The 24532-nt window shown below is 42.3% G+C and overlaps 1 protein-coding gene across 2 annotated transcripts in view; it reads right to left on the bottom strand.

The window, feature by feature from the left end:
• SLC26A4 (solute carrier family 26 member 4) overlaps positions 1-13636 on the bottom strand; it is a 48963-nt gene extending 35327 nt beyond the window's left edge. Inside the window, exons 1-4 of one of the 2 annotated variants that reach the window (XM_027573041.2) lie at positions 11395-13636; positions 10438-10604; positions 8833-8972; positions 1401-1511 (exon numbers count right to left, since the gene is read on the bottom strand). In XM_027573041.2, coding sequence (XP_027428842.1) covers positions 1401-1511; positions 8833-8972; positions 10438-10601 — 415 coding nt within the window. In that variant the 5' untranslated portion in view covers positions 10602-10604; positions 11395-13636. Of the gene's footprint in view, positions 1-1400; positions 1512-8832; positions 8973-10437 lie in introns of both variants that reach the window. The other variant, XM_027573042.2, reaches the window with a different exon arrangement.
• Positions 13637-24532: the final 10896 nt, after the last annotated feature.

Raw genomic sequence — 24532 nt, forward strand, 5'->3', positions numbered from 1 at the left:
CTCCGGATGCTTTGTGAATTCACAGGAGGATTGTCTAGCCTGTCTTTGCGAGGTCTTCATGCGTATTGGGACAGGGGTGTGGGGAGTTGCTAGGAAGGGTTTCCTGACAGAGGTGGCAAACAAGCTGAATCCTTACCTGTTCTATCTTATTTCCATATAAGTTCATTTCCTAGAGCATCCAACGCCCTGATCTCTGTGGAGCTGAGTACCTTGATCAATATCACATGGTCCAGATTAGGATAAAGAAAGAGCAAAGAGAGTATATAGTTTCTCTTTTTCTCTTTTCAAGACAAATTATTTTTTCATATCATATGCCAGTCTATGAGATTCTGTGTTTTAAAAGTATTCCTTTTCTCCAAATCACTCCTGATAATTTTATCCATGATGGTGAGCCTATCTTTTGTTCATGGAAGACCTTAACAGTTGGGAGGGCTCACTACCCAGATCCAGTAACCTGGAGTGTTTAAATGTATAGAATACCAAAGAGAAAAAAAATCAGCTCCTATGTTCCTCACATTGTCAAGCATTTGATACTGATTGATTCTCCCAGGTGAGAAAATGCTTTCAGTCAACAGCGTCTTCCTGATCTCCTTCCATAGCCAAGGCAATATGCTAGATCCTGGGGATAATACGGCTAAGAATGAGGGTATGGGCTGGAGATGATTGTGTTTGTCTCAAGAGGATTGTCCAGGTAGACATGTCTAGCCAGCAGATGGATGTAGGCGTAAAATTATCTCAAGTATAAATGTCAAAGTCACAAAATAGCATTAAAACATTCATTTACTAGAACATTCCAGCAAAAGAGAATTCAAATTTTAGGAACAGCAGAAAATAAGCCTATTTTGAGTCATACCAAGAAGGAAAGCCAAGCTTAGTTTCTAAATAGTTTTGGCACAATTTTGCCAGTCTTCTAATATTAGTGACTTAAAATGAGTACAGTTTTTAATGAAATGATGAATATGTATTTGATGAACATAATTTAGTTAATTTAAGTAATTTTAAGATAAGTTAATCTCATAAAACAGTAGGTTTGAGGACCTCTTTAAGATTTTTTTCCCTTGTCATTTTGTATTTTGGAAGAGAACACTTTCCAAGTATGGAGTCAAATTTATTACATTTCTTAAAATGAAAACACGCGAGAATTTGAAGGTAGGCTGTAATTTTGACAATCTTTCAATTTTATCCTCTTTTATAAAAAAAAAGAGAGAAGTATAAACCTAATACCAAAGAGATGGTATTTTGAAAGCGAGGAAGAACTATTGAATTGGATAATCTCACAAAACACTGAAGACCTATTTTCCTGGAAAACATTAAGAAAGATACGGAAGCATAATACAAATACTATAACTAAAACACATTAAACATGAACAAATACAATTACAATATATGCTTATAATTACCAACTGAGATGTGCCTTGATGTTCCAAAGATAAAATATGTCAGGATAGGGAAAAAAGCAGAGTAGAGACCATATCCAACAGGGACTGCAGCTAGCAGAGCGTACGCCATGCCTGAAATTACATCCAAAATGATTAAATTCACAAACAAAAGTTAGGGTATTCTTTCTACTGTGCAAAGGAAGGCCTATGATTTCTACTGTGCAAAGAAAGGCCTTTTCATAAATATCCCCAGTTTGCAGCTTGCCCTGCATAGTCTTCCTTATTTTGCGTATAGTCCGGGGCTATGCTACGATGCAGAACATGATTTGGATCAGCTGAGATAATGATTCATCCTCACGCACCACCTGCTTAAAATAAATTGATTGAATTGATCAGTAATCCAATTATCCACCGATTAGACGAGTGGAAAAACGAAGTCAAGTTAGTTGGTTAAAAACTTCATCAATTCGGTCCAAAGACTCAGAGCAGTTGTGTACACAGACATTTCGTGTGAATGCCGTGTTTCTCTGTGTCCGGAGGGACACAGTCGTTGCACTGTGATTCCTCCTTCCTTGTTGGGGAACAGAAGTTGGATCCAAACAAAGGAAATTATGACAACTGTCCACGGCAGCAGGTGAGACAGCTCTGCTAGGCTTTCCTCCAGGAGCGCAGCTCGTCCACTGGGGCTATCTGTCCCAAGCAGCCTCTGGGGCCACACGGCGCAGTGTGGAGAAATCTCAACTTCTCCATGTACATGGGAGTTGGAAGACCGTAATGATGCCTTCTTTTCCCTGGTTAAATACTTCTTAGGTAGTCAGCACATCTTACTCCATATTGCCTCCTCACACTTCACCCACAGTGAGAGAAAAATCAAGCCCTTTGATCACTGGGTTCTTAACAAAGGATTACATTTTATAGCAGTTTTAAAAAGGGCAGAAAACAACCTAAATATGCTGGCTCACAAGTGCCCCGAATTATTTATTGAATGAATGTCTCAAAACAGAAAAGCGGTTAACTGAATTATATTTTACATACCGTAATTCTGTAAAATGAAATGGACGTGATGTATAGGAATACATTTGCTAACATGGAGATATGTAAAGAACAAAGGAAAAGGTAAGGAAAAGCAGGACTCAAAATCATGGTAAGGTGGTGATGGGTATTAATTAAAGAGGGCACGTTCTGCATGGAGCACTGGGTGTTATATGCAAACAATGAATCATGGAACACTACATCAAAAACTAATGATGTATGTTGATTAACATAACATAATAATGAAAAAAAATCATGGTAAGGGGGTGCCTGGGTGGCTCAGTCGTTAAGCATCTGCCTTCAACTCAGGTCATGATCACAGGGTCCTGGGATTGAGCCCCGCATCGGGCTCCCTGCTCGGCGGGGAGTCTACTCCCCCTTTTTCTGCCCCTCCCCCCTCCACTCATGCTCTCTCTCTTTCAAATAAATAAATCTTTAAAAAAAATCGTGGTAGTACGCATGTTCTCACTTTTATAAAAGTAAACATGGCTGTTGCATGTACAAAAAAATCTGGAAAGATTTTCAATATTATACAAAGTCATTTTCATATACAAAAAGACTATATAAGTAATAAACACCCATGTATTCACCGTTCAGCTTAAGAAATAAATTGCCAGTAAAGTTGCAACTCTGTGTACTTTTCCTCAATCGTGTCATCCTTCCTCCCTCCACCCCCAGAAGGCAACCACTATCCTGAATTTAGTTTTCTGACGTTTTATTCTTTTACATAGATATGCATTTATGTGGGGACGCCTGGGTGGCTCAGTTGGTTAAGCATCGACTTTCAGCTCAGGTCATGATCCCACGGTCCTGGGATTGAGTCCTGCATCGGGCTCCTTGCTCAGCAGGGAACCTACTTCTCCCTCTGCCTATTACTCCCCCTGCTTGTGTTCTCTCTCTCTGACAAGTAAATAAATAAAATCTAAAAAAAAAAAAAAAAAAAAGATATGCATTTATGTGTCTAGGAGGATATTTACTAAAATATTAATGGGTTGTCTACGTGGTAGGATTACAGGAGACTTCTAGTTTGTGGAGGAGGTATTTTTCATGTTCCTTATATGTATTTTCTGGTTTCCTACAATAAGCATTCAGGCATTTATTTGACAACTGTTGATTATGTACTTACCATGTGCCCGCACTGTTCTAGGTTTGGGAGGATATGGAAGTGGACAAAAGAAAGTGTCTGCCCTTACAGAATTTGCATTCTAGAATGATCTGTATTACTGATGCAATCGTTTTAATCTATCTATAACTTACAACAAGAAATGACAATAATCACTCGTCCCAAGAACTTGGAGTGGAAAGGTGACTCCCCAAAGGGAAGAGAAGCAAAGAAGGAGCAGAAAATAAAAACAACCTATTTTCTATGTTCTTTTCTCAAGTCCTTCTCAAACTTCACCTCCCTAAACTGTGCAGTTTTTACGGCCTGAGAAAATGGGGACTTTGTCTGTTTCCATACAGTGTCCTACTTAGGGACAACTGCTACTCAAATAGACTGTAATCATCTCTATTTATAAAGGATTTTGGTGCAACAATTTTGAAATTACACAATTTGTAAAGAAATCTAAGCCACGGAACTTCTTTTTTTTTTTTTAAAGATTTTATTTATTTATATGAGAGAGAGCGAGAATGAGAGATAGAGAGCACGAGAGGGAAGAGGGTCAGAGGGAGAAGCAGATTCCCTGCTGAGCAGGGAGCCCGATGCGGGACTCGATCCCGGGACTCCAGGATCATGACCTGAGCCGAAGGCAGTCACTTAACCAACTGAGCCACCCAGGCGCCCTAAGCCACGGAACTTCTGTGCTGATACCCTTCATGTGTAGGACGGTGGCATATACTGATAAAGGTGGTGCTAGCAAATGTTTGTAAGCCTCTAGAAGGCAAAAGTAGACACTGGAGAGCAGTCTCCCTGTAGTTGGGAATGAAGATAGCTTAAAAGGCCTGCATTGATCTTTTGCTGCCTGGTGGTAACATTTTTTTTTTAATAACAAAAGTCAAAAAGATCCCATTATCATTAGCAACCAGTGGTTTTTCAGTAACTTGAGCCTGCACTCTCTGGTGAGTTCTTCCCGCACTCCTCAGCTGCCCCGCTAGCCAGAGGTGGGTCATGGGTCTGGCCACCATTAGAGACTATGGCACCACCCCTGAAATCTCAATTTTGAGCTCCTTCTCTCCAACTATAGCCTCCCAGCCTTTCAGCTTACCTACTCCAGAATCCTTATTGCAACATTTCTTTGTTCTCGTGGGGCTTCTAAAGGATTAACTTACTCACTTTGTCCCTACCCTTGGTGCCTCAGGACTGCCTCGCGGTTCAACTCCACGTCGCTGCTCTGAAAAAGACTCAGATCTCCCGCACTTTCCTCAAACTGCCCCTCCCCCTTTTGCACACAGACACGGTTCAGAGATGAATTTTAGACTCCGCCTAAAACAAAGAATCCGTAAGAGATGTTCCTAATTTGCTTTTCACCATAATTTCAAACCCCTCTGTATTTGTACCATTTGTTCTTTCTTCCTTTAAAAATGGAGGAGATAGGGCGCCTGGCTGGCTCAGATGGTTAAGCGTCTGCTTTCGGCTCAGGTCATGTTCCCAGAGTCCTGGGATCGAGTCCTGCATCAGGCTCCCTGCTCGGTGGGGAACCTGCTTCTCCCTCTGCCTCTCTCTGTGTCTCTCATGAATAAATAAATAAAATCTTTAAAAAAAAATGGAGGAGATATCCCTCTTGTCTTTAAGAAGCAACCTGCCTACTTCTGTCCTTGAGCCCCAGCTGCAGTTCCCCCCCTTCTCGCCACTTTCAGTTTCTCCTCCACCTCGGGGGCCATAGACGCCTTTCTCTACAAGGACATTCCCACCAGTTCCCAGATATGTTCTAGTATCTCTATTAAAAGAAACCTAAATCCTCCCTCATTCTACCTCCATACCTTACCTCTCTCTGATTACAGCCATTTTTCTATTCTGCTTCACAGAAAACCTTTTTCTTTTAAAGATTTATTTATTTATTTTAGAGAGAGAGAGAGAAAGAGAGAGAGAGCATGCGTGGGATTAGGGGGAGGGGCAGAGGGAGAGAGAATCTCAAGCAGACTCTGCACTGAGCACAGAGCCTGATGTGGGGCTCGATCCCACCACCCTGAGATCATGACCCGAGCCGAAACCAAGAGTCAGACACTTAATCGACTGAGCCACCCAGGTGCCCCACACAGCAAACGTTCTTAAAAGCATTGTCTGTCTTCCATCTTCAAACTCTCCCCTGAAGAGTATGACACTATCTCCCCTCAATCCTTTTTTTTAAAAAGATTTTATTTATTTATTTGACAGAGACACAGCGAGAGAGGGAACACAAGCAGGGAGAGTGGGAGAGGGAGAAGCAGGCTTCCCGCAGAGCAGGGAGCCCGACGCGGGGCTCGATCCCAAGACCCTGGGATCATGACCTGAGCTACCCAGGCGCCCCGCCCCTCAATCCTTTTAAAAACAACCTCCTCTCTTGGCTTCTGACCCCACATCCCTCCAATTGCTCTTTTCTCTCCAACCTCCTGAGCCTTCTCACGGTTCTCTGTGGCCCTCCTCTTTTCTGCCTGACCTCTGAATGGTCCAGCCATCTTCTCTTCCATCTGACCTTTCTCCCTGGGTAGTCTCAGGCATTCCCACTCCTGTAAAGATCGCCTCTACAGGGATGCTTCCCTGCTATGTCTGCCTAGCCCAGACCTCTCTTCTGTTCTGCACACTTGTAATAGCTCCAACTCCATATTTGGCCTTTCCGCTTAGAGGTCTCACAGACATCTCAAACTTAGCGTGTCCAAAAGGAAACTCTTCACTTTCCAACCCAAACCTGCTCCTTAGCCTGTCTTTGCCATTTTAATAAGTAACATAACCATCTACCCGGTTGCTCAAGCCAACAACTTTGGAGCCATCTGGGATTTTTCATCGACACGCTAAATCCATCAGCAGACACCCGTGATGGTTGCTCCAAAATACATTTCAGATCTGTGCAGATCTCTCTGTCTCCTGCTCAAGCTGGTTTAAGCTGACACAACTGTCCTCCGGGGCTGGGAGGAGGGTGAGGCAAGTCAGGTGCCTGAGGCACAATATTTAAGGAAGCCTCCTGAGAGCAAGTGCCGCACTGCCTCATCCTAACCTAGCCCTACCCAGTCTTATCGCATTCTGTTCACCCTCCCCCCAAACACACTGCACCCACCACACTAGAATTCTTCTTGCAACTCCCTTGGAAACACACTGAACTCCTTCTGGCCTTGGGCCTTTGCCTAGTAACACTCTACCTTCTGCTCTTTCCATGGCGTTTCCTCACCCTCTGGATCTCTGACTCAATTTCATACCCTCAGCAAGGCCTTCCTTGACCATTCTATCTAAAATAAATACTCCCTCCTCAAAGTAATCCTTAGTACAGAGTATTTAATCCAACACAATGGATTAAATCTATTACAATCTGTAATTATTTTTTTGCTTTATCTCTTTATTTATTTATTTATTTAATAATTTAATTAAATTAACGTCCACCATTCGAAAGGAACTCCGTGAGGTCAGTACCTGTGCTTGTCAATAAACCACTGAATCTTCATGGCTGAGCACCTGGCATACAGAATTGGTTTATAAATAGTATTAAGTGAACGGAAGATGAATGAATACATGAATGAACCAGGTTGACCTCCCAGAAATTTACAAAGGTAACTTTATAGAGATAGAAAAAGATTTAATGGATTTATCATCTACTGAAAAGGAGTTAATAATTATTTTTGTGAGGATTAAATGAGATAATTGGCCAAAGCCCTTAAGCATAGTGTCTGGTACTTAATAAACAAAATTAAAAGTAGGATTAATTCTTATAAGATACTTGTCTATGAAAATTTGGGAGCTAGAGCTTGAAATATCATTTTTTTTAACCTATAAAGATGATTCATCAGCAGAAAAGCAATTCAGTCCTCTTTACTCCATGTTTATAAGGCCATCTATTTTGTGCCAGTCTCCATGCCAGGCACTAGCTAAACACCATTAATTCGATGATTCCTGTCCTCTAGGAGTCACACAGTGTTGCTACGTCATAGCTTTTACAGTCCCCTGTGGGCACGTGGCATCATCAAACTAATGTACTTCCCAGCCCTACCTCCTCTCCCATCCACCTTTGTGATGGAAACCGTGGTTGGTCAGGCAGGGGCTCCACTCTGAGGCTGCAGAATACCTCCTCTGTGGAAATCTACCTGGCTTGCTCTGAGTAATCTTGAGAGCTCTATGGGCAAAGGTTGGACATTGCTCAACGACTTACTAACTTCTGAAGTAGTCCATTTTCAAGCCATCTTTCTACCCACACCCCCACCCGACTCTACTTCCCATCATTGGGCAGTCTCAGACTTAACCTTCAGGGAAACTCCATCTGACAACTCAGCCTCCAGGAAGCCAGTCCCAGTCCCCTAAGGCTGGGTTGTGAACGTCTGTGCAAGCTCACCTCCGAGGCCTGGTTACCCCCATCACAGCCCTTGTGGAATTATTATCCACTTTCCCATGGACCATGAGATCCTTGAGAGCAGGTGGTACAGCTCATTCATGTCAGCATACCTAGTGCCTGAAGCACTATAATTAGATGCCCCATCGAGTTATAATAAATAAATGAGACTTCTGTTTTCATGGTCCAGGGGCTTTGTAGAGTTGGGGGGATAGCAGAAGCAAGGCAATGGGGGTGGGGGACAGAGGAGAATGCCCATACTGCGATTCACCATCTATACGACAGATTTCTAACAGGCTCGTGGAAATATCCTATAAAGCCTGTTGAAAACAAAACAAAGGAAAACAAAACAAAACAAAACACCTCTGTTAAGACATTTTGCCAGAGATTAAAATAAGGGGATGGATTAAAAAAAGGAAGGAGGACAGACAAAAAAGCTTATGGACAACACTCCAGGCTAAAACACTTCCTTCATTTTCCCTTAAGCCACCTTCAAATTGCAGGTCAAGACCCAGGTGTGGGACGCAAAATAATGTAATGGACTGCAAACATCATTTAAAAAATATAAGCAGAATAGAAGAGGACGGAATAGAAACTATCTGAGTATATCACTTGTAGTGAGGGTTAATATTATTTCACAAAACTTGAGACATGCATGTGCACATCGTGATGTAACATCTATTTCTTACTGTGAGTTGTGGTCAATAGAAGCTGGGGAGCCACTGCTCAGATGCTAGGGCTCTAGTTGAAGCCATGCAGCTTGAGAAGCAGCAGGGTTTCCCAGCAAGAGAACTCCAAGGAAGAGGAAAAAAGAGGCAAATCTGTCCACTAAGGGGCTCTAGAGGAAGATGAAGCTCTTGAAGGGTAAGCAAACATTTGGAACAGACTCCTGGGACTCAGGAGGAAGTTACGAACTGCTGCTGGAGATGGTGACTCTCAATCACTTGGGGGCCAATCCACCAACACCTTACCTTGCAGCGTGCCCACTAGCCCAGTACTAACTCCCGAAATGATGTCACTAAGCAGCCATTCCTTGATTCGGTACTTGGGGAGCCAGTCCAAGACAGGCAGGAGAGTCTTCAGCACACCAAGGCCTCTCTTTCTGGAACAACTGTCAAAAGGCAAGAAAACTGGGTTTCCAATACTATCTCGGTCATGACCAGTTGCAAAGCACAAAGTTTTGAGCTGGGCTCTGCTGATCTTCATAACCATTAAGAAAAAGAATAAGAATTGCCTGGCAAATACTAACGCTCAAGTGCTTACCATGCTTTTGCCAAGAACTCTATCTACCCTTTTAAATGCGCTGTACTAGAAAACACAGGATTAAGTGTTCCCTCCCCTCTCCCACCTTTGTAATCCTCTGAGAAAATATCCCTACACAAGGACCCATTTTCTAGACCAGCCACAGAACAATCAATGTGGAGTCTCCAAACAGAGATTAATTTTCACACTTCTAACCCAGGCGCCTTCTTTTATTACTTCTTTTTCTTTAAAGAAAAATAAACACACTCTATTTTGGCACTACAAACTTGGAGCCAGTTTATGCAAAAATCTTAACATGAGAAATGTACACTTTGTTGTACGTTGCTACTTAGTATTTTTTTAATTCAGCATCCTACAGATAAAAGAAAAAATGTTAAGAGTGGATGGACATTATCCGACCTCTCATTCAACTGCACTATTTAAATTATATTTATGAGACACTTGGAAATTTTGACGTTTTTCATATTAAGGAATTATTTTTTAGGTGTGATAAGGAGATTGTGGTTATTTTTTTAAGAGTTCCTAGAGAAATATACTGAAATATATACAGACAAAAAGATACACTATGTAGGATTTGCTTCCATAGTGGAATGGGGGCAAATGGGTGGAGATAGATAGAGCTTGGTTGTTGAAGCTGGGTGGTGGGTAAAAACATGGAGGGGGCTTCAATTATTCTACTACGTTTAGTTTTGTATATACTCACGTTCTGTAATAAAAGATTCTTAAAAAGAAAGAAAATCAGGCAGCACTTGACAATTCTCTAGTTCTTTTTTGTGGTATCTAATTACAGGCGGCCCGTATGGGTTTAGAGAGTGATGCAGGTCTCCCTGGGGGTCCCATTGCCAGAGAGGGAAGACCTTGGAGTACACTCTCCTGGGTTCTAGCCTTCATTCCGTGTCTCCGAGTGGCATCCTGCCTAGATGAACTTGGGGCTTTCAAGGACTGGCCAGGTGATGGGTTTACCCATCATGTCTTTTTAATCGAGCCCTTTTCTTCTCCACTCTCCTCAGCCTGACCTTCACGAGGAGACCCTAGGGATGTGCTGTACCCCAAAGCGCGCTCCAGATGTCCCGAAGAGAGGAAGAAAATAAAGATGGGGCACCCGGAACACACTCTGCCCAAAGATGAGTTTCCGGGACTAGACTCAATTAGGGCCGAGAATGATGGAGCCACCCTGCGACCAGGAAGGACAGCAAATGCGGATGACTGAAGCCCAGGCGACCCGGCAGGGGGGCGCGCCATCCCACGCCGGGTCCGCGCGCCCACACGCCCGGCCCCACTGCTGCCCGCGCCCAGCCCGCCGCGGCCGCTACCTGCAGCCCTTGGCCAGGCTGTCCCGCAGCGTCTTGCGCTCCTGCAGGCGCCGCTCGTACTGCTGCTGGAAGGCGAGCTCGCTGTAGACCGGCCGCGACACCACGTAACTGCAGCTGTACTCCGGGAGCGGTGGCGGCTCCAACCTGCTGCCGGGCGCTTCCATGACCTGCGAGGCGGAGGACGACGTGGAGGGAGGAGATGGAGCGGGGAAGGAGGGAGAGGAGGCGAAGAGGAAGAGACAGGAAGAGGCGACCGCCCGTTAGCTGTCGCCTGGCCCCACCTGTTGCAGCCGATCCCGGAGCGCCTGGTCCGCGCGCCGCCGTCCCGGGCGCTCCAGGCCGCCGCCCCCGGGCGCGCACCACCCGGCTGCACCGGGGCACGTGAGGACCTTAGGGTCCGGTAGCCTGCACCTGCTGCCCGGGGCTCCCGGACTCTGAAGAGGGTGAGGCCCGCCTTGGGGTCTTCCGCAGCTAGACCCAGTCCCCACCCGCGGGCAGCCAGGGCGCTGTCCGCGTCCTGAAATCTCCCCAAATCCCAGCTGGAGCCCGACCGTGTGCGGGGACGTAAGGGGACCCTGGGAGCGCTCCTCTCGCGTCGCACCCGACCCAGGGCACAGCCCCAGGCGCGCACCAGGAGAGAAGCACTGGCCCCCAGGCCGGGCGTGGAAACCTCAGGCCACGTTCCCCGGCGCCCGAGGCTAGGTGCACTGCAGGCAAATTCCAGCCGCGGGTCGCAGTTCTCCCCCGGGCAGAACTTTGGACAGGTGGAGCAGACCTCTTGCCCGGGCCTGTTTTGCTAGCCTCCTTCTCGCTCTCAGCTTCTCAGAAAGAAGGCTGTACTGCCCCCTGCCCGCCCGCTCCGGGTCCCCACACTAGTCCCATCTGCGGCTAGCGATGCCTCCCGGGAGTTAAGCCAGAGCTGGGGGAGGTAAGCTGCATCCTCAGCGGCCAGCTCACCTGTTTCGGCTGGTGGCCCGCCCGGAATGCCCCCGGGGACAGCCGTTCCGCTGCCTTTATAGCGCTCGCAGAAGGCAGTGAGACGTTTTATTTATGGAACAACAGAGACAGACACCTTAGTCGAAAAGAGGGACACAGAGGCAGCGGCTTTCTCCACCTATCCTACTGGGAAAGAAAGGCTACTCCTCCCGCATTCTTTCCCTTTCCCGAACCGGGAAGGCCGAGATTCTTCCTACTGGTTGTCACGTAAGGGCCAGTGGGATCGTCGCTCACCTCGCGATTGCTAACGCGGGCCGCGAGGTCAGGGGCTGGGAGAGGGAAACTTGTTACAGGAGAGCAGAGCCCCGCCCTGCGTGGAAAACACGACTGCTTGGAGCGCTGACCTTGGCTCCTAGGTTGTGTGAATGAAGAAGTTCCACAGCCGGGACACAGCTCTCATACTGCTCCGGGTGGGGGAGGAGGAAGGGAGCAGTGGCCAGTTTTGTATTTAATAACACTCTGTATTTCTAGAAAGTGTTTCTTCGGAAGTACTCAGTGGGTGGTGGTTATAGAGAGTTCATAGTTTATTCATAAATTTTAGATACATTGTGAATGCACTTTTCTCTCTGTCTGTGCCTGTGTGTGTTACATTTCACAATCAAAACCAAGTGTCCAGGGGGCTGGCTTTCTTACCCTGCTGACTCTTTGGTTCTATCTTTCTTCTCAGTCAGCTGGGCAATTACGGAAGGAATCAGCTGGACTCCACAGGAAAGGAGACTAGAAAGAAGTGAGGGGCAGGGGGATCTATCCTCCCTCAGCAGCGTTCTGTCTCCTGCTGGGATGAATCTCACTGACTAATGTAGGTGAAGATGAAGGAGGGGAGAGTTGGGTAAACAGGAAGATTCTTCCCTGATTATCAATGTTCTGAAGTAAATACAGAAGAGACGCCAAAAGAGACTATGGACCTTCTGGACACCAGCCTTCAGTTGCTTAGCTGGAAAATACGGACCATGACAATTCTCTAAGCTCCAGGAAACAAAACTCCTCTGGGGAGAATCCTAGTGTAAATTCCCTGTAATTGTATTCCACATGGTGTGAGCATGTACATTTTCCTGATGAATGAGTCAACAGCTCTCAACAGATGTTCAAAAATTTACTTGATTCTTAAGGTTAAGGAGTGCCTGGCTGACTCAGTGGAAAGAGCATGCGACTCTTACTTAATCTTGGGGTCCTGAGTTCAAGTCCCATGTTGGGTGTAGAGATAACTTAAAATAAATAGAATAAATAAACTTTAAACAAAGTTAAGAACCATTGAAGAAGGGACCCAAAAATAAAAATCCAGGTCATGAACCTGAGAATTCTTATCCACTCAGTACAGGGGAGGTTTAGCTTGTGCAGCTGACCTTTGAACAACACAGCTTTGAACTGCACGGGACGTCCTATAGGTGGAATTTTTCTCGTAAGTACAGTACAATACTGTAAATGTGTTTTCCCTATGATTTTCTTAATAACATTTTTCTTTTCTCTACCTTACTTTACTGTAAGAATATGGTGTATAATACATAAGTCATGGCAAAATATGTGTCAATTGATTGATCATGTTACAGGTAAGGTTTCCAATCAAGACTAAGCTATTAGTAGTTAAATTTGTGGGAAGTCAAAAGTTATTGGAGGATTTTCAACTCCACAGGGTTTGGAACCCCTAACACATTGTTCAAGGATCAACTGTATAAACCAGTGGTTCTTAACTAAGGGCTGTTTTGCCCCTTGGGGGTGGACGTTTGGCAATGTCTAGAGACATTTTTGTTGTCACACCTGAGGGTATGCTATTGAGATCTAGTGGATGGAGGCCAGGGATGCTATTAAACATCCTATGATGGGGTTCAAAGACCCTCCAAGGTTGTGTATATTACTTAAAATGTACATCTATTTCTAAATTGCTACATGTACTAAACATACGAATCTCTCTCCATATATATACATACATATGTGTGTATATAGTGTATAGGCATTTTCTCTAAGTAACACATAATTGAATGTGTAACTCAACTACACTGAAATAGAGGCAAATATTTGTCTTAAAGTAGATTCTGAATGTTTCCATTCTATACACCCTCACCCATAGCTTCAAGCTCCAGTTAAAACACTATCTTTTCCATGAACATTCCTTGATGCTCTCAGTCAGAATTAATCCAGTTCCTTTTCTGAATTCTCTTGGCCCCTTATCTGATTCTCTCAAGATGCCTTTCACTATCTACCTTAATATCCTAATTCTGTTTTCATACAAATCTTATCTCTCTCACTAGACCAGAACATTTTTTTTTTTTTTGGAGACCAAAAATCTTTGAAGGAGAGTACTATACCTCCCTCAACCATCATTACCTTCTATAATGTTTTCTAAACAGATATACTTAGAGCCCAACATATTTCTTTTAAAAACTAAAACTTAAATTACATATTGGTCTACAACTTTTTGTTTTTTTGATTAAGTCTATGTCACTGATATCTTCCAGGTGAGTACCTATGGATTTTTCCTAACTTTTCCCAATGGCTGCCTAAGATTTCATATCAATTCATATAATTGGTTCCATAGTCATTCACCTAGAGGACTCACAATTCTTAGTTGAATTAATGTGGAGGCTCTGTGCAAATACATATATAACCCACATCCCATTCTAGAACTTCTGCTCCCTGTTACTTGCGATTTTGAACACTTGTAAACTGGGCCAGTCAGCTCTGTGGACTACTTGTGTCAAAACTTAATGGTGGTTTGGTGGCGGTAGAGATCAACAGAATAAGGAGTGGGTTAGAGGTGTCAGAAGGACAGAGGAGAAAACAGACTATCAGCTTACACTAGAAGGCAAGGGGGTAACTTCCTTTGGAGAATAGAATTATTCTTTGAACTGCATATTTCTATAGAAGAATTTGGTTTAAAAATTATCACACTGTAATATTACAGAGCTGTATGTACCCGGTTAAAGATGCTGTTTTCTTCTGTTAAATGCCTTTTCTTTTTTTTCTTTACGATTTCTTTTTTTTTCATTTTCTTTCTTACCTTTTTCTTTTCTTTCTTTCTTTCCTTCTCTTTTACTTTTTTTTTTTTTTTAACAAACCCTTGTGTTGAGGGCTTTTGATAGATCACAGCAAGGGACCTGCTCTGCTACATGTGAAACCCTGAAACAGAAGCAGGTTGTCTACAAAGGGATGTATTTATTTATTTGACCGGGGAGGGAAGAGGCAGAGGGAGAATTCTCAAGGAGACTCCCTGCTGAGTGTGGAGGTAGGGAGAGGGGAGGCTTGATCCCAGGACCTCAAGATCTTGACCTGAGCCAAAATCAAGAGCCCACGGCCCAACCAACTGAGCCACCCAGGCACCCTTTAAAAGCCTTTTCTGAGAAAGAAAGAAATGGTGCATGGATAGAATGGCATCTCCCTTACAGGTTTCTATAAAAGTAGAGAATTGCTTTTCTCATAGGTCTGAATCTGGCTGTTTTTTAAAACAGAGAAGAGTAGGATGTGATAACAGGTTGCTCTCCCTGTCCAATTTTTTTTTTAAAGACTTTATTTATTTATTTGACAGAGAGAGACACAGCGAGAGAGGGAACACAAGCAGGGGGAGTGGGAGAGGGAGAAGCAGGCTTCCCGCCGAGCAGGGAGCCCGATGCAGGGCTCAATCCCAGGACCCTGGGATCTTGACCCGAGCCGAAGGCAGATGCTTAACAACTGAGCCACCCAGGCGCCCCTCCCTGTCCAATTTACTTGTTATATTAAACACCTCAAATTACTCACTTAGGCTTTACAAATCAAGCTTCACCTGGTTCATGTAGAGGTGGGTGGTTCTTATTTATCAGAATTTAATCCTTTCTAAAAGGACTTCTTTCCAAAGAGATAATGTGTCACTTCAAAATAAATGTCAGACAATGTTGTTGTTACTTTCCAGCACTGCTTTAGCCATTAATGCTGATTTAAAATGCATTTTGTATTTATCATTTACGTATTTGGAGTGTAAGACAAACTCCACTATTTGATCTACACACTCGTTTGTTTATTCATTCGTTCATTCAAGGATTTATTAAGAATTTATTAGTGCCGGCTATGGTATAATGATGAACAAAATCGGCATGGACACAGGTTTCTTATCTGTGGGGGCGGCAGACATTCATCAAGTGGTCGCAGAATATATACACTATTTCACTGATTCTACAATGCGTATTTTTCACCTTTTATCAGGACTCATCCTGCAATTGATGGTATCCTAGAGTTTAATTAGAGGCATTTTTAGGCTTTTTTTTTTCAGTTTTTTATTCTTTTTTGGTCTGGAGGGCAAATTTATGGTGTAAATTTTTACTTTCTTCTTTTCAAACAAGTTAAAAGTTCTCCAATCAGAAGAACTACAAACTAATGGAAATGTGCAAATAATGCCCCAAAATTTGTTTTTCAAAAGCAACCTAGACTTTGATTTTATCATCTTCTACATTTGAATTGTCATGTGTGTAGCTCATTTATTATTTTTTTCTATAGAACTGAATTGAGTCACTTCTGTTTGGAGGCAGTGTTTGGAACTCACTATTGTCCACATTTCAAACAGAAACATTGTTCACATCTCAAGCTGGTGTGGGTGATCAGTAGAAACTCTGAAAAATCAGCTGCCTGGGAAGTGGTCATTTTCACTGGGAAAATCAACTCTAATCCTGAGCATTTATTTTCATTTTGCTTGTTAACTTTCTCAAGACAATAGATGCTAAATTTCTGCCATAAGTATACACAAAAAAGAACCTTAACTTTCTCTCACCTTTTCCCATCTCTCCTCTGAACAACTATTTGGGCTTCTTTTCAGTAACCATACAATTTCGTATTCAATAGTTCTCTGTTTCCTGTATGTTACTTTTTTCTCTCTTAGATACAAGATACACTGCTTGAAGACAGAAATAACATAATATCGTATATGTCTTTTATGGTATTTAAAAATAAGACATGCCTATAAGCAGATGAGTTAAAAAATATATTAAAATAGAAAACAGTATTCACTTCCTATCTCATTATCCAGATAATCACTGTTAAGCTTTTTGATGATTTCCTGCTTGTCTTTTTTTTTTCCTATCTGCAAGATTATAATGCTAGTATTCTTTTGCGTTTCCAGACAAGACCTTTGCAAATCATGATGATGTAACAGGTACTGAAGAAATACTTGTTAAATTATTGATATTTATTTATTTATTTGTTTGTTTTTTAAAGATTTTATTTATTCATTTGAGACACAGAGATACAGCGAGACAGAGAGCATGAGCAGGGGGAGAGGCAGAGGAAGAGGGAGAAGCAAGCTTCCCACTGAGCAGGGAGCCCAATATGGGGCTCGATGTGGGGCTCGATCCCAGGACCCTGGGATCATGACCTGAGCCGAAGGCAGACCCTTAACCATCTGAGCCACCCAGGTGCCCCAGATTGGTTGATTTTTAATGATGGAATCTTGAGAAATTGTGAGGTAGGAATGAAACTAATTAAAAAAACTGAGAATCCATGCTTTTAAAAAAATCACTAAAAAAAAAAGAATTCTTTCTAAAACTATGTGGCCATGAATTCCAATTTAAAACAATTTGCAGTGTCAATAAAAATGTATTTTTATATAATTCAATAATGTCTCGGATAGTAGAGGAAGCACCAGATTCTTTAATATGAATCCAAATTTGACATGTGCTCTGGAAATTTGTCTCTCACTAGCATGAAGTTTTAAAGTTATCAATGGAGGGAGAAAAGGGAAACTTGAGGATGTGCCTTGTTGTCATAGTTGGATATTTAGGTATTCCATTCACGCATTCATCCATCCATCCATTTATTTTTTCATTCAGTGAATTTTTATTGAACCTCTTGTGTCAGACCCCGTCTTAAGTGTTAGGGATACAGCAATGAGCAGGTTTGACAAAGTTCCTGCCCCCAAAGAATTCATACTCCCGTGGGGGACACGACTACAAGCAAAGAAATAAATCAGATAATATTCTAGTTGTGATGAAATCTATGGGAGAAATAAACAGAACGATGTCACGTGGAATTGTTGGTGGGGAAAATGCATGGCAAGGAGAGTAGGAGGACTGCCTTAAACGGGGTATGTCATTGGAAGAGAGATCTGAAAGATGAGGAGACAGCCTTCCTGGAGAAGGGAATAGCAAATGCAAAAACCCTGAGTCAGCAAAGAGCAGGCTGTGCTTGAGAAAAAGGAAGGTAGTGTGGCTGAAATTCAGGTAAGTCAGATCTAGAGATAGCAACCTGGGAGCCCTCCGTACATATGTATGTAGCAATTACACCCAGGCATTTCGGGAGGGGGGCAGGGTAGACAGATAAAAAGGCCAGCACCAAAGCCCTTGAGAGGTCATAAAGGAGAATGAAAGACCTCTTTTCTTCTGTAAAATGCAGATGACTCTTGAATTCAGGTGGCGAGAAAAGAAAATCTAAAATACCTTGAACTCTGGGGGGGATGGGGTAACTGGGTGATGGGCATTAAGGAGGGCACATGATGTAATGAGCACGGGGTGTTATAAGCAACTGATGAATCACTGAACTCCACCTCTGAAACTAATACACCAGATGTTAATTAATTGAATTAAAATAAAATAAAATAAAATACTTTGAACTCTTTGGAGAACTTTTTTTTTTTAAACATATAATGTATTTGTTTCAGGGGTACAGGTCTGTGATTCATCATGGAGAACTATTTTCTGAATAAAGTTTTTTGGTAGCTATGTTTTTAAATGACACATATAAAGGAAAAACTTTCAGTATTTAGAATTTATTCAATTGTTTCTAATTATCCCATGTATGATTAATTACTTTTTTGGGGACTGGTGGTGCCTTACACTCGGTAAGTTCTCCTCAGTAGTAAAGGTAATTTGTGTTAGATCTAAGCAGACATTGATCCAGACAATGACTCCAACTGCTTTTGGTAGAAAACAATGGCATATTATCTGAGACAGTTTATCTTTCTTTCTTTTTTTTTTTTTGTCTGGCTGACAGCTATTTTCCTTTATTAAAAATGGTTTTTAAAATTATTTATACCACCTCTATTGAACTATAAATTAGTAATGACACAATTAATCCTAGAATCTACGAATTCTTCATTTAAAAGCAAATCTTAAATATCAAGAGAGAGAAAGCCTATCATGCATAAAGAGAGATTGGTGTGAAGAGCAGAGAAGGAAGAAGCTGAGGGAGGTTGAGGAGAAAGAATCAAAGTGTTGGGACCAGGATGAGAGACTGGGATGGAAGTTCATGGCATTATCTCCACTGGATGAGCCATATTTCCCAGTGTGGAATGACTTGAAAGCTAACTTGAAAACTTAACTGCTTTTGAGCATGGGATTACCTTGAGGTGGGTATTGTTATTCCCATTTTACAGATGAGAAAGTACACACAGAAAGGTTAAGTAATTTGCCCAAGGTCATATAGTTTGGCTGAACTGGAATATGAACCCAAGCAGTTTGACTCCAGAGCCCACCTTCTTAACTTCCACCTTCTTCACCTCTCCAGGCGTTGGCAATGTCGGTTCTCTTCACCACAGTATCATGGAATTTCTAGTCCTATCTTCTTCCCCCATTCCAGGCTTCATTCATGGTCCCTAAGCTAGGTTTCAACTTTTAACTCCTCTCTTTTGATATGATATTTTAAAGTATGATATCCACGGACAGTAGGATACTGTGGGGTACTAACAAAGTTGATCGACAAATATGGACATGGAAGGGAACCCAAAATGCATCATAGATGAAAAAAGGGCAAGGTACAAAAAGTGTGTATAGCATGCTCCTAGTTGTATAAAGGAAAGGAATATACATTTGTATATGATATTAACCAGAGTCCTAGCAAGAAAGAGATAAGACCCTGAGAGTTAATAAGGGGACTGTTTATAAAAGTGTGGGCAGATCAAGAAAAACCAACAAGGCAATGGTGAAGCACCTCAGGGCTAGCTGAGGGGAGCTGTCAGCTGTCTACCGTCTGAGAAGACCACTGTCAGCAATTCTAGCTTGCAGGAAGAGGGGGCGGGAGCGGTTACCACGACCCAGAGCGGTGGGACCGGGCGGCTCAGCAGGAGCTGTAGCCCTCAATAGAGGAATGGAAGCACTGCTAACTCCGGGCCCAACAAGGAAGAAGCTGCTCCCCTTCCTAACCTCTCATCTTTTGCTGGTTGGATCTTCCCCACCCCTCTGTTTCTCCATTGCCCAAATTCTATTGGAAGAAGCCAGACAGCTTGTTCCTTGCTCATAGGGTCAGTCTTCAGGGCACAGAGCAGAGAAAGGTGGAGAAGGAATAGTGAGGGGTGAATTGACAATCTCTCTGCATATAAACAGAGTATTTCTAGAAAGATCCATCAGAAACAAGGTTCTGATGGAAGCAAGAGACTTTTAAAAAAATACATTTTATTTTTAGAATAGTTTTTGATTCACAGAAAAATTGAGGGGATAGTACGGAGAGTTCCCATGTACCCGATAGGCAGTTTTTCCTATTAGCAACTTAAATTTGTATAGTATTTTTGCCACAATGAAAAAATTAATACTGATACATTATTATTAACTAAAGTCAACAGTTTGTTCAGATTTCCTTGGTTTTTACCAAACGTTAGTTTTCTGTTCCACGTTACATTTAGTCTTCTTATTTCCTTAGGCTCCTCTTGGCTGTGACAGTTTCTCAGACTCCATTTGTCTTTGATGACCTTGACAGTTTTGAGGAGTACTGGCTAAGTATTTTGTAGGATACTTCTGAGCTTGCATTTATCTGGTTTTTCTCATCCTTAGACTGGTGTTATGCTTCTGGGGGGAGGAAAACCATACAGGGCAAGAGACATTTTTATCTTACCAGTTTTATCTTACAGTTTCAATATGACTTACCACTGTTGATAGGGTATTGAGCTTGATCACCTGTTAGGTTTCTCCACTGTAAAGTGACTCTCTCCTACCCTACCCCCTTTTCGATAACCGTACTCTTTGAAAAGAAGTCACTATATGCAGCCCACACTTAAGAGAGGGGAGTTAACCTCCATCTCCGTGAGGGTGGAGTATCTGCATAGATTACTTAGAGTTCTTCTGTAACAGAGATTTGTGTCACCCTCCTCCATTTATTCATTTATTCAATTCTTTATGTCCGTATGGAATCATGACTCTTTTATCCTTTGTATTAGGATCTAATACTACTTTATTTTGTTCATCAAATTTTTCCAGGTTTGGCCTTGAAAGCTCTTTCATTTGGCTCCTATGCCCCTTTGACATGTCCCCATCAACGTAGGGTGGTTTTCATTTTGGTTTTTGGAGCACTTCCTTACTTTCTGGCACTGCAAGATGTTCCAGGCTTATTATTATTATTTTTTTTTAAGTAATCTTTACACCCAACATGGGGCTTGAACTCACAACCCTGAGATCAAGAGTCACATGCTCTATTGCCTGAGCCAGCCAGGAGCCCCTCCAGGCTTATCTTGTATATTTCCTGTATCAGTCCTTGAATCTGCCATTTCTCTAAGGAAGCCCACCCGGTTTCTTTTACTGGGAAACAGTATTAGAAACCAAGATGTGGGCAGTCGGTGGGCTCATTGCTGCTGGGATGGCATTGCTGATAGAGCAAAGAAAAACACATGTGTATTATGAAATATTAGATAACATTTTACATATTATAAAATATGTATATAAACATGCCTATAGTACTTCTATATGTAACCATCTGTATCTCCATTAAGCTTAACATAAGTTCATACTAATAGACTTATTTTTGTTGTATGCTATTTTGTACTGTATTATTTTTTTTTAAATAATAGCCATATGGTAGTTTGTCAATCATTTAAAAAGAACTAATATGATGTTTGAAATTCCCTAGTGATAAGATAAATTGTATATATATATATGTCTTAAGAGTTGTGGATTACTAGATGAAAAAGTTCTATTAAAAATTTTGTGACTCAAGCTTTTGAAAATATATTAGGGCAACTGGGTGATTAAAAGGGCTCATGTGAATTATTCTTTCATAAAGAATGATCCCCCTATGAATCTGTATGTTGCATGAGTACCTCGACATGGTCAAAATGGAAATAATGATCTTCTTTCAACCCCATTTTTTAATCTGCTGCTCTTCCTGAGTTTCCCATCTTTGCGAATGGCATCCCATCCATTCAGTTGCCTAAGGCAGAGACTTAGGACACCTGATTCAGGCTTCTTTGATGCCTTTGATGTCATTCTACTGTCAAGTCTACTTTTTAAATAACTCTCCAGTTCCCCTGGTTCTCTCCATCTCTACTGCTATTGCCTGGGTTTAGGCCAGGATTACCCCAAAGGCAACAGCACCTTAATAGTTCTCCCTGCTTCTCTTCTTGTTCTACTCACAAGATATTCTTCAAACCAGCCAATAACAGTTTTAGAAATGCATATCTGGTCAGGTTTGTCCTTAGCTTAAAATTTCTCAAAATGGCTCTCCATCACCCTCTTCTTTTATGCACCCATGGTACCGAGTGAGCTCTCTCTGCCTTGGAGGCTTGCTTCTCCCTCTGTTTGGGACCCTTTTCACCATCCCTAGCTTCTGTCTTGGTTTAGGTGCCCCTTTCATGGAGTCCTCCCTGGAGTCTTCCCTAGTAGCCAAAGGCCAGGGTTGATGTTCTTCCTACATAGGTCTTAGCACTTTTTTAAAAATTTTTTAAAAAGATTTTATTTATTTATTTGAGAGAGAGAGAATGAGAGAGAGAGCACGAGAGGGAAGAGGGTCAGAGGGAGAAGCAGACTCCCTGCTGAGCAGGGAGCCTGATGTGGGACTCGATCCCGGGACTCCAGGATCATGACCTGAGCCGAAGGCAGTCGCTTAACCGACTGAGCCACCCAGGTGCCCCCCCCCTTTTTTTAAAGTAGGCTCCACGCCCAGTGCGGGGCTTGAACTCATGACCCTGAGATCACGAGTCGCTTGTTCTACTGACTGAGCCAGCCAGGCGCCCCTTAGCACTCTTAATATGCATGCACTTACCACACTGAAGGGTGCTTGTCTGAACCCACTACTAGGCTATAACCTCCTCGAAGGCAAAGACTTTATCAGGAGTGCCTTGGAGTCAGACTGTCTGAAGTTGCAGTCGTCCAGACTGAAAATGGCTCTGTCATTTTCTACCTGTGGGCAGTTACTTAGCTTCTCTTTGGTTCAATTTCCTCACCTTTAAAATAAGTGTGTATGAGAATAGTACCTAACTCATAATGTTGATGTGAGAATTAAATGCAATGCCTGGCACATAGTAAGCCCTTGATAAACGTTAGCTATTATAATTGAGTTTTGGAGCCTAGGGAGTAGATTGAGTTAGATCTTGGTAGATTTTGAGCTTCATTTCAAAAAAAGGTACGTGAGTGTATGTATATATGTTATTTGATGTTGCCAGGAATAGCTAATTTTATCTGTCAAAAATTTCTTCCTAGCACGCTCTTTTGAGTCACGGATTTTGGCTTTTAAGTAAGCTAAAGGTTGTTGATTGGGAGAACGGCCAGGAAAAACTTATCCACGGCTTTTGAATCACATGTTGAACAAATCTGGCATCACAAGCATCAAGCTGCCTTCTGTTTCTAATCATTTTTCTTTCTAATTTAGTTTCTCCCACCAAAAGGGATTATAATTGATTTTCATTGCAGAGTCCATGGAAGATGTCACAAGATGTAGAGGCAATTATTCGCAAGTAGATGGAACCCATATTTGCTGAGTGGCACCACTGGCTCTGTCCCAAATGCTAAGCAGTAGCAATACTTCCCTGGATTGAGACGAAGTGCCACTTATCTGAAGGGACTGGCACAAGTCTTGGCTAAGAGACTTTTCTTCTTTCTTCTCACCTACACCTCTGACATTCTTTAAAAAAAAAAGAAAAAGAAAAAAAGGCAAGTGGCAGCATCTTATTTATGAAAGCCTCTCCAAGAGCATACTGGTCAGTGGTCTGGTCTCCCGAAGGCTTGAATCCAGGTCCTATCTCAGAACAGACTTGCCTCGGGGAAAATCACTCTCCTTCCTAAACTACACTTAGCTTCCTTTCATCTTTTCACCTCCCAATATCTCCCCTCCTTCACCTTCTCTAACCTGCAGAGAACAATCTCCCTCCTCTTGAATTCCCATATTCTGTTCTTTCACCCATTCATACCATTCCTAAATGTAGGCATTTGTTCTTGCTTTGAAACTCCTCTAAAAAGAGGGTATCTGGAAATGACTTTTGTCAATCCTGTAGCTGATGCTTTGATGTGTATGTCCACATCTCTAAATTGTATTCATGCATTTCTGGTTTTTTGGTTTTTGTTTTTTCCAGTTTTCTCACTAGGTGAGATGAAGATTTAGCTCTGTTTCCTCTGTTCCCACTACTGCCAAACCCCTGCATACCGCGTTTCTCCACCTATCCATAATTTTGGCTAGATTTATAGTGACTATTCACGTTTTGACTTTTGTCAAAGCCAATATATTGTAAAAAAATAAACATTTACAAAAAAGAGGAAAATTGCAACTAAAGCAAAGAACAAAAATCAGGGACAATGCTCTTCGCTCCTGCTGTGTCTGCCCCAAATCAACACATCAAGCCTAACTAGGATGCCTCACCAGCATCTCCCTTGGGTTAAATGCTCCTTCCGTGGAGCTCTTTCTATACTTTTATTCCTCACACACATTTGACATCATCTTGTGGTGGTGCCAATTCCTTCCGTGTTTGTGTGTTTAACCCCCAGTAGAAATAAGTTTCTTAAGGGCTGAAGCTTATCTCTGTGATTCTGAGCACGTTTCCTAACCAATCTCACAAACAGAAGGAAGTAATAATCATTCTTCACATTGTTGTGATAATTAAGTATAGTAAGAGAATTTTCTAGACCACAGTAAAGTACTCCATGGTTAGATTCTTTGTCTTTCTTCTTTGGTTTTGTGGTCTCCTCCATGGGGAGAGGATACACAGCAACTGATTGGGAGTGTGGATTCTGGGTTTGAGTCCCTGCTCAGCCATTCCCTAAGGAATTCAGGAAACATACTTCATCTCTCCATGTCTCATTTTCCTTGCCTGCAAATTGGGGATAATAATGGTATTTACTTCATAGGGTTCCTGCAGTAATTAAATGATGCAGAGTAGGTAAAGCAATTAGAACCTAGCACATGGTGAGGACTAACAAATGGCCGTTATTATTGGCATAACGCTCAGTGTAGA

This window comes from Zalophus californianus, chromosome 12, assembly GCF_009762305.2.
Source record: "Zalophus californianus isolate mZalCal1 chromosome 12, mZalCal1.pri.v2, whole genome shotgun sequence".
Taxonomy (NCBI): Eukaryota; Metazoa; Chordata; class Mammalia; order Carnivora; family Otariidae; genus Zalophus; species Zalophus californianus.